Source organism: Tubulanus polymorphus, chromosome 1, assembly GCF_964204645.1.
Source record: "Tubulanus polymorphus chromosome 1, tnTubPoly1.2, whole genome shotgun sequence".
NCBI classification, from domain to species: Eukaryota; Metazoa; Nemertea; class Palaeonemertea; order Tubulaniformes; family Tubulanidae; genus Tubulanus; species Tubulanus polymorphus.
The window spans coordinates 29,455,853-29,472,598 of NC_134025.1; the positions used below are offsets into that span (position 1 = coordinate 29,455,853).

The 16,746-nt window shown below is 38.4% G+C and overlaps 1 protein-coding gene across 1 annotated transcript in view; it reads right to left on the reverse strand.

Annotated features, from left to right (window-relative positions):
* LOC141906368 (metabotropic glutamate receptor 5-like) overlaps positions 1-16,088 on the reverse strand; it is a 36,549-nt gene extending 20,461 nt beyond the window's left edge. Inside the window, exons 1-2 of the mRNA XM_074795620.1 lie at positions 15,997-16,088; positions 6,892-7,792 (exon numbers count right to left, since the gene is read on the reverse strand). Coding sequence (XP_074651721.1) covers positions 6,892-7,546 — 655 coding nt within the window. The 5' untranslated portion in view covers positions 7,547-7,792; positions 15,997-16,088. The remainder of the gene's footprint in view (positions 1-6,891; positions 7,793-15,996) is intronic.
* Positions 16,089-16,746: the final 658 nt, after the last annotated feature.

Consider the following 16,746-nt stretch of genomic DNA (forward strand, 5'->3'; position numbering starts at 1 on the left):
GGGAAGCTATTTCTATCCGCGTCGAGTAAAACATGCCATCAGTATCCGTTACTGGTTTACTGTCAATCGAAATACGATAAAATACGACACCCACACTTAACATTTCAGATAAAAACGATCGACAATATTTCATTTCATGGATAAAAATCACTGGTAATTGTATTATATATATATATATATATATGTGGGGAAGCTTCTGCTCAAAGAGCGAATTATTTTGAAACTCTTCATTAGGTCCCCTTTGCTTCAACGTTTTCTGGTATAAAAAAAAAGTAAGTGGGATCCGAATCAAAGAAATCAGAGTTGACTCTAATTCACAACCTGTGGAACTGAGTCAGGGATTACTGGGTGTGGGATACAGTCCCACCGCGCAATGATTTCAACCCCACTCAATCAAGTTCAATGACTTCACAATAGACTGAATCAAACTATAACCCATAAACGCAGGACTGGCCTTTCGTGTACACGCACGGCCACTGTACCTGCGTCTTAGGAAATACAAAATTTTGACAGCTCCAATCTCTGTATCGTTCACGGAAAGGATTTGATAATTCTTAGCGCCATAATCTTCCCAGAAAAATCGATAACACAATCACTTCCGTCCGGTTCGACGAGTTTATACCGTAACGAAACTGCGGCTGACGAAAGGCGAAAGGTCGACACGAGGCTTACCGATAGGTTACAAGACGTCTAACAAATTAATCATCGCGTTAGCGGACTTCATTAGGACTCAATGTGACTAGAATATACAACAACAACGTAAATCAGTCGCCACTCGAGAACACAACGACGACTCGTATTCCAAGGTCGTACCGAATAGAACGCGATCGGTCCTGCAATGACTATAATCAAAGAAACGACAAAAGATGGATACGAGATAATGCGAAAAAATGTGAGTGGTAGTTAACGATTCCCATCATATTTTTATGAGCGTCTGTAGGACTGTAATATGTCGATAAAATCACGATATATTTTGCTGTAAGTACGCACTGTGCATACGACGATTGGCGTCCTTGAAAAAAAAAATATCCGATATATGTACAACATTTTGCTATCGTTTTGAAGTTTGCTCTGCTCAAAGAAACTGTTCACGCGACTAGTATATAGGCGGCCAAACTAATGAATTGCCAAAAACTTTAATCGCTGGGATTTTAAAAAACTAAATTGGTATTTTTACGAAAATCGCTTTATGACTTCGCCTAATATTGCGTTGGTAAGAATTGCATGTAACTGTATAATATTGAAAAGTTGAACTCCCACCAGTCTTTAACACCGTTCTAAAGACGTTCCCCGTTACCGAATGTATTTATTCGCAGTGGGTTCTTGTAGCTTTAGCGATCAACTGAGATAAAGCTCTTCTTCCACAACAAGATAACTTCTTTTAAACAATGGCGTGCTGATAAGCGATGCAGTTGTGTATGGCAAGAACGCGGAATTCACTGACTCAAGTGTGAACAAAAATACAATGATAAAACCTTCACGAGAAACTTCTTTCAGTTAAAAACTGAAGATAATAATCAATTGTCTCACGATTACCTGAAACAGAAAGATTATCGTTTCATAATCATTATTTCATAACCATTTATGAAACACTGTGTCCCTGTTGTAACGATTAGAAAACCCGCACTCAGAAAGATAACAGTATTCCTGAAGATGAGGATATAGTCGAATCGCCGAAAATGAATCATTAACTAAAAGAAACATTTTCGGAAATAGTGGTTGAAAGAGAAAATGGTCAATTAATACATTGTGCGTTAATTGAACGATTGTTGAATTAATTGAACGATTGTTGAATTGAATAAGTTACTGAACAATGAATTATCGTTAAATATCTAAGTCAAGTGAAGGGAATATGTTACTAATCAACCGCAGGAGTTAGACCTTAGGATTCATCTGGAACCCGGAACTGCGTGTGCATAAATCTATAGCTCACCGAATGTGAATTTATTCATTCAATCAATCGTTTAATTGAAAATATCTGTAACGTGTAACGCTGTACTTGACCATATAGTTTCACTTTTTCATTTTATTGTCGAACGTTATTGATATAAAAACCAGGTGCAACACTCGTAAAAAGCTTGACGATATTGAACTTCATTCGTATTTCAATAATGTTCATAGCCACGCGGAGGCCAACATCTGAATGAAATACCAGGATAAAGCTTTGACTTCGGATCACAGCTATATGTGATGAGCCCCTGTGATTCGAATATTTCTTGTACCAATTCATTAATTCCTATATTCCGTCTGAATATTTTATATGGTGCTTTAAAAACTCTACGGCCTGTTGAAAGTCAAGGACGAGACACGTGGAAATTACAGTGTTACAGCGAATAAGCTCGGCGAATATGAATTCAAGTGGTTGTTGTTACGTGCCGACTTAGTCGTGATGTTTGAATAAATAAAACGTTTAACTATTGGTCGATGTAAAGTAAATAATGCATCTTTTGTGCTGAAATCCCGTCGCTGATTGCAGTATAAAAACGTTGTAGAATTTAGTTTTATGTTTTCGCCAATACGAAGAGGTCGTCAATGAAAAGTATGGACAAACACCTAGAAGTTGACGTCAAAAATATGGCAGTCAATGAGAGACGAAACGCGGCAGTTTGTTAAGACATTGTGGTGAATGCGGAGATTCAATCTAACGATGGGGAATAATCTTAATCTATACGAGCATCAAATATTATAACTCCGTCTTTCGTCTCATGAAAGGCTTCCGTTAATCGCTATCGGCTGCTCACAATTCCATCCAGTAAACAGCTCTTTGATGAGATGGAGTTACTCGACCACAACGCTTCAGTCTTAGACCACTTCGGTTCTTTAGCTAAACCAACGGTCTTATTAAAAAAGATGTAAAGCCATTTTTGCACTTAAGTCACGAATAGCAACTGGGCCCTGCGGTTACGACTTCGGACAGTCCACAGGGGGATCCAGAAATTTATAAATTTAGCTCAAAACGTCCTAGGCCTATTATGTCACCAGGGTACATGGATAGCGAGCGCAAAGGCTTATAGGGGGTTTGGGGCGAAAATCTGAAGTATTGATCATTTTCTGAGCGTCTAGTGATTCTAAAACAAAATCACCATGCGATTATGTTATCTCGGTAAAAATCTGTTGCTGAGACCAGGAAGGTGGGAAGTTAAGCCAAACCCATGCATGAAATTCGAGTAAGCTGGTACGAGCAATTCATCGCAATTTTCGCTGCAATGATTGATTTCGATTGAACATTCAAAATCGAAATTCCGATTGTATTTCACTCTCATAACGTTAGGCAGACATTCGCGAGTCCACGAGTAATGCAAACATATAGAAAGTATTGTCAATGAAGCGTCATCATTCATGATGACGTCACCCGCAGACACAGATGTCTGTTGGTTATTTGTCTGTGTTTGATGTGTTGTGAACGGCAGCTGGCATCCTATAAGATCTTTCATCTGTTATATACCGATAACTATAGGAAAAATACATTTCATTATAAGCCTGCCGCCTACACCACGTCGTCCTCGCAGGAAATAGAGCACAGATGAGTCACTAAAGCGCGGGTTTCAACGAGACATTCAACATTCAACACATACATTAATCAACAACTAACTTCCAAGTAAATCGACGCCACGAAAAATAACTACATATTGCTTAATATTGTCGAAAGTGAATAAATAATATTGAGGATCAATCAAGTTATCTTGAATTTGCATCTATCAATCATTGAATTGAATTGACGGGTAACCAGTCTAGCCCCGATATTGATGACGTAGTACACATCGACTGACACGCTACCCCTTAGATAGCGCATAAAGCGCATAATCCATAGTACACTCAAAGAGTTGACAAGAAGAATTTAAACTGAAGAAATGATTTATGGAAAGATATATTTGCTACTTCTGTTTCTCGCTCGATGAAGTTCTTGTTGTAACCGAAGACGCAATGTTCAATAGCTTACTGATGTCCAGTATAGATCATCTGTGGCTGTTTAATGTGATAATATTAACAAGTACCGACAGACTGCGGTTTACTGCAATATGAACGCCGATGATAACATGTTCGCGAACGGCGTTTAATCCTGTAAGGAGAAATCATTGACAACTTACAAGATAAACCTAATACCGCGAGGGTTTACCTCACAAACTGCTACAGTCATACCGCACACATTTATAACATGTATGTATCACGCAAGCTCGGATAAACATTAAACATATATCTATACCTATTATTATTCGAAATATTTCTTCAGGTTGATATACACTGCTGTACATACCAGGTACGCATACATCGCCTGGGCGGCCTACTGGCATACTAATCCATACGTTGACCTTTTAATTAATTATGGAAGGTTGACTATTATCGATGAAATGATGCTAGGTACTTAATGGGATTATTTCCTCAGCATCGATTGTTTGTTTGTTATAGGCGGATATTGATCAGCTATTATTCAGTACAGTACTGGTGACCCGAGCATTGTTTCGATAACTCAGTTAGCGTTAATGATTTAATATCAGTAATACCTGGAGTTGATAATGCACGGTTCGCATTGTGTTTATCAATGGACAGGTTATAGTTGGAAAAGGGTTAATAAGTCGCAATCTGATGAGAGACTATTTCGCGCATTACAATATAGGGCGATCGTTGCCACATCTCTGCAACTCATCATGAAAAACGGAGACAAAGCATTTTCATTTTACGCCGTTATAGCTGCTACGAAATGTTTTGTTCACGTGCACTACGTCATCAATATTGGGGCTAGACTGGTTACCCATCAATTCAATCAAATTAATGCAAATTGTCGAAACTTGTCAGTGTGGATCCTGATATCATATCCGTTTAATTTCTCCTAGAGTTATTCATTGTCGACAATAATGAGCAATATATATGTTATTTTTCGGGGCGTCATTGAACTTTCAGGATAGTTTTTGCTGTTTATGCTACAGTAATAAACCGACAATTTGAATAAATCTATTTGTTTCAGTCACATTTCATTTACATGTTTAAGTCATTTTCATTGGAAATAGAACGCGTTCGCTGATTGCTTGATAGTATTTTGTTCAGGTGGAGGTTGTTGTATACACAATGACTTATTAATCATTTTGTCACTTTGATTAAAAATGAAGTGTCACATTCGGTGTAAACAAGCCTGAAATAAGCGAAGTTTTTGATTTATTTTCGAATTCTTAAGTTGTGTTTACTCATTTACAATCATCGGTATATAAATGTTTGACAAACGTTGATGGCCGCGTGTATGCAGTGAGTGTAAGCATTATTTTTAGTTTCACAAACTAAAATATGCTTCGAGAATTCATATGATATCTATATACAAGAAACCAACCGCCGATGGGGCATATCTTGAGTTTCGAAACCCTCTCGATCGACCCCATCCCCAGTGCCTTAGAATTCAATTTCAATTCAAGCACGAACGCGAGACAATAACGAATTCTAAAAGACGCGAATTCTAAATGCTAATCATAGTTCTCGGCGTAGAGCAAAACAAAACAACTGAGAAGCCAACCAAGATGATACCGAAGAATCCTCTAGGGAACTTCCAGTGTATTATTCATTAAAGGCACAACGTGACTTTAAGGTACACATCTTCGTTTCCGAGAAGATTGCAATCTGCAGGCACAGAATATCAAACGATTCCATCCACGAAAAAAAAACTAAATGAGATATCGACTTCGTCGAGTTGTACTCGGTGGGACAGGATGTTAAGTTTGCCCCGTGAATTATCATGATTTACAATTCAAGTCGTAGGTTAAGAGTCATATAGAAAAATTCCACATGTATGTTCCCATAGTTAATGATGTATTTTCGAAATTTGGACTCCATATTCTAATCGTCATCTTCAGGAACAATGATGTTCGAAAAATAAATCATAAAATCAAAACATTAACGAAGATAAATCGGTGAGTATAAATCATTAACTAAATGATTCAGACGTCTAGTATTTCTTTTTGGTGTGAATTCTGTATTGTCACAATGCGGACGAATGTATGATCACCGTACGTCGAAATTTTACTCTAACCAAGCGGAGAAATGCGCGTCTCTAATGAAATATTTCATACGACAAAAGTCGTAATGACTTCGCGTTTCAATTCAAGGCGCTGAAGATAATATGATTTTGTTTCGAGAACGACTGCGATAATATCGGAAAATTGTCAGTTGTGAGTTGTTGAAATTTCGGTGAATTCGGTCATTATTCGACTCGGAAGAACGTCACGCGCATAAAATGTGCGAGTTAGTATTTCATATGAAATACGCAATGAATTTGATATTGAATTCGAGGAATAGAAATCTAAATTCAGTTTTCAAACAAACACTTGACTGAAGCTCCAAGGCGGCGCACTGAGTAAAATAATATTGGAGACGCGCAAGAATGAATAGGTTTACAATATAGGTTAATAATAATAGTTTTTCATACAAAAAGTGACCCGAACTCGCTCAAAAATGTATCTGATTCTATTGTGAACAGTACTGGAGATGTTCTGTTGCCATATGTTGACTGCGAGTGAAATAGAAACCGCTTTGAAGCTGCAGATATTTCATAGGCCAGACAGAGCTGTATTGTCATTTGGGAAACATTTGGTACTAATCAATTTTCGAAAGTTAATTGATAACTGATTCGCCATTGATATCGATTGACCCAAGAGTTAAGTACATTAAGGATATCCTCAGTATAAGACTGCAACCGGCACATTGTATTATGAACCTATTTATTCACGCTCGTCTTTTATCCAAGATAACATCTCCGATATTTTTTTACTCCGAGCGCCGTCTTGAAGCTTCAGTCAACAGTAAGGTTCCACAAATATCGTGAATATTGTTCAAAGGTGTAGTTACGTAAACACTTAAAGTATATAAGAACTGACGCATACAAAAGATACAACAACAAAATGAACCTACCTAATGTAGCAACAGTAGAAACGTACGTCCAATTATGATTTAAAACCATGTCCAATAAAGCCCTGGCCTGTTGCGCATCTGAAGGAACGACTCGTAAAAAATATTCAAAGAAATCCCTCGAACTGAGATCCTGACTGGTAGCTGAGTATCCGATTTGCGGAACTCGGAATAACTGTAACAGGTTAGCCACCTGAATAGTGACGCTACTAGACCCAGGTCCTATCAAAGCCGCAATAGGTTGACCTCGATTCCCGCATGAAGAATTCGAAGAAACGTTACTATTCAAAGTCTCTTGACTGGCTATAGAATTTTTTATAAAATCTATACTATTTTCCAGCGCTATCGGACTGTACCAACACGAATCGCGGATATCATATCCAAGTGTTATATTCGGTAGAATATCATTGCTGGCGTTTATTTCATCGATGACCATAAAAAATGTTTCGATTCTGTGTATTCCGTATTGTGTCCAGATATCTCCACACTGACGCGTAAACGCTGATTTCACACTCGGCTGGTTATGAATCGGAAATAAAGCGCCCAAAATGATATCGCCTTCGGCGTGGGCCGTTTTTATTTTCCTCGCAGCGCTGGCCCGCATGAAAGCATCGTGAAAATAGATTAAACATACTAACAACATCCAGCAATACTCCATACCTCCTGTTTCTTATCAACCGTTACTTGCTAGGTACATTTTATCGCAACGCTCAGATCTCGCGCCGTTGCCTTTCGATGCAACTCAAGCTACAACGAAGCGAACTGCATGATGTCACGATCGGCTTTGCCGAGTCCCATTGGAAGGCCAGTGTACATTATTAATTGCGCCGTTCTTCGTTCTAACATATCCACTTTATGCCAACATGAAGCCGTCTCGCCGAACCAAATCATCCCCCTAGCTTATCTGCAACGAGAATAAATGAGATGTTTAGCTACAAGTCACTTGTTACATTGAGAACACTTGAAATCTGTTACAAATTCACGTTCGTAACGTTTACTTTCACTGGTGGATGAAAAGGAAGACGAAATGACGAAATGAAAGAAGAAATCGGTGAGAAACAAAGAAAAGTTTCACTACTGTGTTTATAGAAAAGACTATCAAAATATAAACATTCATTGAAACACACTCTAAAAGCGCTACATGTTTTTTATTATAATTCATGAAATTTCTTTGCGTTTTTAAATTTTTCACACATAACAAACAGTTTGAGCTATCTGAGCTATTTTACGAACGCGGTGGATTTTAACGATTTTTCAACTATATCTAAATCACGGGATTTTTTTACCTTGCACTCGTTAGATTTTATCCATTATTGGCGACGGATTTTATCACAAAAAAAGCCAGTTGGAAATAATTTCTAGAGTACTACTGCTACTCGTCGTGACACGGACACGTGTAATACTGCTAATAGAATTTGTAGTCGGAGTTTCTCGTCATAAATAAGGTAAAAACTCACTTCCAAGTATCGCAATTAACGCATTTACATGTAAAGTGCACTTACCTTCGACTCGACAAGTAAGACTATTTACGTGTAACAAGTTGTCAAGTAGTTTTTGATATCAAACTGTAGATTGCAATGAATGTAATTACAACGGAGCATATAAAACATGATGAATATTCTCTGATATATAATTCACACTGTGACTGTGAGGAATTTTTAAATTTCCAATATTTCCCACATTCCTCTTAAGTAGCCGCGTTCAAAATAACTGACGTCGTGAGCTACTGATAGCTACTGATAGCTACTGATCTGCTAGAAACTACCGACAGCTATTGAGAGCGACTATGAGTTACTGGATGAAGAATCTAAGATGAGCAGAAAGTTTCACGCCTCTATTTCACGTTGTTGCGGCCATATTGGATCACGCGGTTTTTGCGAGACGATAGGAGATTGCAGCTGATCGGCGAACCATTTTTCCCAAACCCAGAATGACTCATAAAATGGCCGTTTCAAGTGTAATAGATTCAGGCCCCTGCCCAGAGGGATTCAGGGGTATAGCGAACGAATTTTATCGAAAAATTATACATAAGATTTATATTTTTTCAATAGCATTTTTTCACGGTGAAAAAGTGCCTTTTTTCCTTGAAATATAACTGCCCCTCGAAAAAGCTCGGCACGGCAATTTCTGAATCTATATCAAAGAAAACGAAAAGACAACGGTTTGTTTTCGATTTCGTCGCCTCTTGTCGATTGTCGTATAGTCACGAGAGAAGCCTCATCCCACTCTAATATAATGCCGAGCTTGTTATTACAAGAACTGGTGTTTTATGGTCAGTGGCACGGAGATAAAGTTTCGCGTGTATCTGACAGCCAACGAACAATAAACATCCTTGATTTAATCAACCTAATCAATGATGTTATTTTACCAATATTGTCGCCTGTATACGTATGACTTATTTATCATCCGACTCGTTATGAAGAGCCATTATATGGAGCTGAAATACACGTATACGACGCTGTTCTATTCGTAGGTTCGCTGAACCAATTTGTAACAAAATTCCACGATAATTATTCCAGTTGAATCATGCGTGGTGAATCTATTTGACCAGAGAACAAATCACGTATTCAGATTTTACAATAAAATTGAATGCTGTCGCCCTCTCCCTCTCCTCCGTCTCCTCCCTATCCCTCTCCTCCCTCCCTCCTTCTTTATATCTCTCTATCTCTCCCTCTCCTTTTCTTCCCTCTCTCCCTCTCTCCCTCCCTCCCTCTCTCCCTCTCTCTCCCTCTCCTTCCCTCTCTATCATGTAGTTTTCCACCGTTAAGATTCTCGTGATTGGTCTGGCTCTCAATTTCAGATAATAACATCTTGTCTTATCTCTCGAACCTAAAAGGATAAGCTCATATAACCGGTATGTCTACTGACGTCAAGCATGCATGACTAACGCAGATCAGACGTTTCTACGTCTTACGTTTACGTGACCGTAAATGACGGTTAATCTGTTGGGATTCACGCACTGTCAAAATGCAGACGCAAGTTTTGTCTATCATGAGACCTGCACCGTGATTTATCCGCTACCAATTTACCGAATTATGACGCTCTCGCGTGAAAATCATATCGCATTTTATGAACCTTTCATTAAGGTTAACACCGTAAAATGCCTCGTGATTTAATTTCAGCATGTTTTGGAACGTCCTATACCTTACAGGATTAGTGCAGTATCATATAGTTTAATGGATAGGAATAAGGAATATATGAATAGTCATCGACTAGAGATAAGCTTTGATCGGTAGGATTATGGTAATTAACGGTTACCAATAAATTGAACTGTGTCCCTCGTTATATAGAATCACAGGCGGTATAGCGTCATGTGTGGGATGATTCTGAAACGACAGATTCTCGCTATGAGAAATAACAACTAAAGAACAACCAGAAATAGACGTTATAGTCAATGGAGTAAAATTGGTGATAAAGTACCGGAATGCAATCACAGAGTCGACGTGTAAATGCCGTTTGATTGATTTGTGAACCGTCGATAATTGGCGCAACATTGGTTCATTATTAAGTCATAGAGGGTCGTGTTGCAGCATTTAAGCGATGTATTATGTCGCGAACGGGTTACATACAAGCTGTGACTACAAGACAAGCAGTCTGATTACAGTTACCGATAGAAAAAAAAACAAACGCGTCAGCAGTGCGTGATTGAGTTCTGATATAGACGAAGAAAAACACGATTCTCATTCACGAAATCGTGTCCTTGTCTTTCACCGGAAAATGAAATACGGTTGACGAGTAAATGAAATTGAAAATTGAAGCAGAAACTTTTATAAGCGACGAGAGATGTTTAGGTGAAACTTGATAAAACAACACATACACAGGTTCTACGTTCCATGTGTGACAACCGTTTCGACAAAAGGTAAAGAAGACTTATGACAAAAATAAGTCTAGTCACTCGTGCACACTAAACGTACACAGAATTATAAGAGTGACACTTTTCAACACCGGAACCTCGTTAAAACGGATATTCGACATTACGCGACGCGAGGGATCTTGTTAAAATCACTTTCACCCCATGCAACCATTCAGACGCTCGCTAACGATTCAGAAAAACGTTCATATTCGAAATGAAAGTTTGGTCGGCGAATATAACGATATTGTTTCTGATATTGAGAAGTGTTTGCGAAGGCAATTATACACGAAATCGAACAGCTAAAACAAACTCACTTTACGCTGGTTCAGTCGATATCATTAAAATAGACGATATATTTCCCATCAGGTTTACTGTGAATTATTTTCCAGTTGATTTTCGTGAGATTTTGTACTCTCTCGATGATTCGTCGCACCTGATGCACAATCAGTGCAGTTAGTTCGCGATCAGTCGCTAAGAATGGAGGCTTCTTTTTCTTGTTCGATAAATTGTAACGTGTTATTCTGTTAAATTAATAGATTACTGTCTGTTTATTATTCCAGCAGAGTCGCTGTATAAATTCCCAGAGGATAGATCCGTCAACTGTCCTCCTAATATACCTGAAAACGACATCAATATTTAATGCTTATTGGTGTTTCGTGTACTCGCCATCCTGGTATTCGAATATTGGGAATATTCGGTAAATGTTGACGTCAGTCTTTACTCTGGAGACAGTGTCCCAGTTGTTCGTACATGTTATCACTATTCTGTACCGCTATCCAACTATTTCCATACTTGAATATCTTCCTAATTGATTAGTTATACAAATACAATACACCCGAGTATTTCATCCGATCAATCAAACATCAGTTTTATGCAAACCTTTTTGCAAATGAACGAAAGACGTGTGATATCCTCGTTGTTGTCACCGAAGTTCATGGTTCGGGAGCGTTCCGTGAAAAGGATGCCATTTCGGATCGACGGAGTAATTATCATCAGCTTATGGTAAATGAAGCCACTTTCTAAGATCCGACAGCCATTTCTAATATAAGAGGCCCTGCAGCGAAGGCCGAAAAAGAGACAAAATACGTACTTTGATGTTGACGATGATGATCAGTTTGACCTTGGCGCCTTTCGATGTTAGAACTGTTGTATCCAACGCGTTATTTTGGTTCTGTCTGCGCGCGCCGTCCTGCTCAGCTTGCCTTGTCGTTATATTAAGTAAATGTAATTCCAGTACTAAAGTGAATTTACCGAATCAGTGGCTTCTTATAAATAATCGATATCCATCACCGGCGAATGTAAGATGTGGTGAAATCTTTAGAGACTAGTGAACGAGTTCAGAATGGTCTCATTTAGGTCAAACATCGAGGTTGCACGGTGAAAGTGAAAGATAGAGCAGTTGAAACGCGCGCATCCAATGCGGCTTCGGAAAATTCGATATCGGGTTATTTCCCACCGTTTTGAAGTGAAGCGTGAAACGTGAAATATCTCATAGGTTGAAAATGGTTATTTGAGCCGCTTGTTTCAAATTTTGGTAAAATCCGAAAAGTTTGGTTTAACGATCAGCTGGGGCCGGTTCCATAGTCGAGATTTAAGTCCAAAAGCGGTCTTAAATCTTAAGACTGGTCTTAAGCTGTTAGATTAGCTATATAACTAAAATAGTCTTAGACTAGTCTTAAGTCTAAGCCATGACTATGGAACCGGCCCCTGAAGAGTCAATTGATGAAAAGGTTATTATATGCGGCCAAGCGAGATTTTTCCATTTTTTCAAAGGAAATACAAGTTTTAAGGTATGAATATTTGAGGCATTCCTTTTTTAAGTGACGTCAAACGTTGAAACGAATGAATCTAATAGCTACTGATACATAATTTGTTTTGCTCTAATTTTGTTATGTCGTCTAGTAATTTATCGTCTATAGACTGGATAGACTGGATAGATTATCCCGAACAATACTGTATTCAAAACCTAGCTCATTCGTTATCAATAACCACCGTTATTTATCGGCGGTTTATGTTGTCAGATAAAATTGATTGGCTGTTCATATATTTATGCGAAAACAATTGTTTTTTTCATCGACACAAGATGAGGATTGTGAAGGCTTATCTATGACCGGCCAGACTTAGAGTTGAATCAAGACTTCTATGTTCATTACGACGTGCGTCGATAATTTATTCCTAGTTTGCTAAAAAGATGAAAGATGCACCTTACTTGTTATCTCGGAGTGAGCGAAGTTTTTGATGTTAATTCGAGGGTGTTCTTTTCTCGTGCTCTTGTCAGATGTCGAAAGGAGAAAAAAAAACGTTGGGACTGGGAATCTTTTTTTCATTGAGAGCCACACGATGTAGTATGTAAATCAAAGGCAGAATGAGGCTGCACGATCCTGCAACTCGTAGAGTTTTAATGATTGGTTTTAACTATCACTAGTTATTTAATGTCTCTTCTCCGTTTAACAACTTCATCGTATATGAACGAAGCTGAAAGTGTATTTCTAAGAAGTTTCGATTTTCAATACATAAGTACATATATAATTATATTCTTCAGCTGGTAAAATAAAGATAGTTATGCCCTCAGGAAGTTGTCTGGGCCTTTTTCCGAGAAGAACGTGTTTAGCACACGAAGTACAAAGAGCTCTGTCGTGTAGACCGTATCATTTCATTTCGCGCACAGTGGCTGATGGTATATAAGAGGCGTCAGCCAAGTGAGGTCATTTTATGGTATGTAGTCTGCTATGTGAGGTCGGAAGCGGCATTTTCAGTATGGGATCTGTTAAGTGACGTGAGACTTTCTTTAAGTATGGAGTTTGCTATGTGAGGTCGGAAGGCGACATTTTGGAATATTTAGAGGTTATACGTTGTACAGCCTCATTATCACTGATTCGCCGTAAGGGTTTCTTCGTGAGATAACACACAACACTGCTGTAGATCTTTGCCTTACTCCATTGACACTGCCGACTAGCAGTTATCTGAAACGTCATATTTAGCCGAGCAGCCAATTTTCTATAAAATAGCTTTACAGAACTCCTTGATGTGGGTAATATCAGTTACAGCGCAGTCGACAATACCCTGCGGTCATTCACTCAAAACCCGCCGCGGCACGCGTGTCACGTGACTCGGTGAATCGGTGTGTTAATCGTAGGCACTCTTTACAGCTGAACGCGGCTAATCACTTTACTTGTGTATCATTCCGCATTCGGGGATGTTTTTAGCACGCTTGATTAAACCCCAATATCGGCGATAGCTTATTGAATTATGAATACTTTGATCGGTCGTGCCGAGTGGGGAACGGAAGAACCTGGTAAATACAATATCCGCTCCCGTCATATTCAGTTACAACCATTCGTTAATTACATTAACTGATTCTCGAAATATGCGAGAGATTTCTGAGAATAGTAACGCTCTCAAATACATCCATTCGATTTCGGATATCGAATAACTAAGTGCTTCTGACAGAGATCTAGTAGAGAAACTAAACCCGAATTGATGGCATATCAACAAGTAACGACGCATACGAGTTGTTTGGTTCCACTAAAGCCATGATTGCACCCATCGAGATAGTTTTGGCAGAAACTCCGCTTATCCGATCTTTCTCTCTTCGGTCTGGTGAAGATGGCGATGATATATTTGTAACACCAACTCGTAAGCAACTGTCACTAGGACTATTCATGGTTGGTGACAATCTGTGACAGGAGCTTAGTGACCAGAACTGAGTAAAATCCGATCAGCGAATTTTTTCAATCATCCCCGACACAAAATATCATCACTAATATGCCGGGGAACGTGGCTTCTGGATTTGGAAACATTTTGTCCTCCCACTCGTGGATTTCAGGTTATAACGTAGCTATTTATAGCACTTTGACATAACTCGCGGTCATCAACTAAAATAATCCCCATGTGATGATCCGTTGTAAAAACCGCTCGTTGGCCACATATACCGCGCGTTATCTGCGAAAAGGCTGGAGATATATTCTAAGAAACACGAAGAACATGAATATTTTTACGCATCGTTCAGGCGGTTTCTGTTTCCCCGCGGTCATATTAATCTGATTATGATAAAATCGTGATGATGTTAAAAGCAGAGCCGAGGGAAGGCGATACTGACTGCCGTGTCATCATAGTTCGGATTCGCTTAATGACCCGCTTCCCTCGTATCGATTTCAGTCACAACTGTGGTTAAGGCCTCAGTTTTTATTACTGTCACTGATCGATGTAAGGCGATGGTTTCATAATTTCCTAAAGATATGTGTGTGTGAAATAAGCTGATCTATTATACACTATACGCGTTACACATTGGAAATATTTTCATTTAGGAGTTTTTTTCGAAATCTAGAGGAGAATATCGGAAAATATCAAAGTGACACTTGACCACAGCTGTTCGCTTTAAACTGTGCAAATAGTTCTTAATGAGCGCATGCAATAATTAAGGTTATAAGAACTCTATAACATATGTTGAAACATAGATAATGAATAATTGTTTTCGCGTGTTCAGTTTTCCTGAAAGATGATGATGTATTCTAAACATGTTCACTAATCCTTTTTACGATGAACTCGTGTATATATATATATATATATATATATATATATATATATATATATATATATATATATATATATATATATATATATATATATATATATATATATATATATATATATACGAAACCAAACTGACATTCGTGTTATTTCACGAACACCAGGGCGCCAGTTATTGAGTACATCTATCGTAATTCGTCGCTATTTTCCGTTAAAATATTGTATATAGTATCGAATACGACATCAAATATATATGACGTATTTTCGATTAGTATTTTTAGTAAAGCGGTTCAAACCGGTGCGTTAATCAATCGGGATTCTATCACAGCCTCCCCTCGTAATGCGTATTGGGCTGGTGTATATTAAACCTGATGAACCAGTTTGATCAGCTGTGGTCAGACTGTGAAGCATTCCGCTGATACTAACATTCATATAATCCACCCGTGTGCCTCGTCACGTTAGAACAACTGAACATTTTTCTGCTTTTACGACTTTTTGTGGTCTGAATATTATCTGATATGGATGATATACCAGTCGAATTCCTGGTAAATCTCACCACGGTATTATCCCCGCGTGTAGAAGAGTCGTTTGCGGACATTTTTCCCTTATTGATATTACTGGTCCCTTCTGAGATTTCTATTTTGTTCAAAAACACCAAAATTACTTAACTCATCAAACCAGAAACTTCATTGCTAGTTCCATGTAAAACCCGATGATAGGCTTACCCTTTGAATGACTTATCATCTCCAAACGAATGCTGCAACGAGCCACGAATAGTGTAATAATCCACACGATGACGGTCAGACCAGTACTGCTGGTTGTAACAGTAGCGATCACAGAAATACAGGCGGCAGAATCGTGAATAATTATGAGTCTCGAACAATACCGGATATAATAATTGTTTATATACCGGTATTATTAGTAGTTATTCCAGTAATAATAACATCTATAGTTGCATTGTACCGATGGTATATTGTTATCAATGTTATAATAGCGCATCGTTTTGTCTCTTCTCTTGTCGAGTCAGGTGTTGAAGCAACGCTGGCTTCAATACGTAAAAGTGCTAGAAATCGCAGTAGTACGAAGCCCTTAGGATATAGCGTTCGTATCGTTATGAAATACGATACGTTAAAATGAGAGAAATGGATGACAGAATGACAGATACGCGTGTATTGCGAATATGAGGGTACTGACAGTGACGTCCCCACCCGTTATTCTTGGCTGATTCGTTTAAAAGTCTGAAACCTTTTAGCTAGATTTTCAATATGATGAACTAGAAAGTTGCGATTGCCACGTTCGATTTCCTGGGTTAATCAGACAGTAATGGGACCACGGGAAATTGAAAATACCAAACACATTGCATACTTCATCGAAAAAACTTACTTTGTAAAAAGTTTACTTCATCGTTTATTACGTTGGAGGAAAGCCTTCACGATGGAACTACTTTATCTATTCTACACTGACTGAAAGATGTC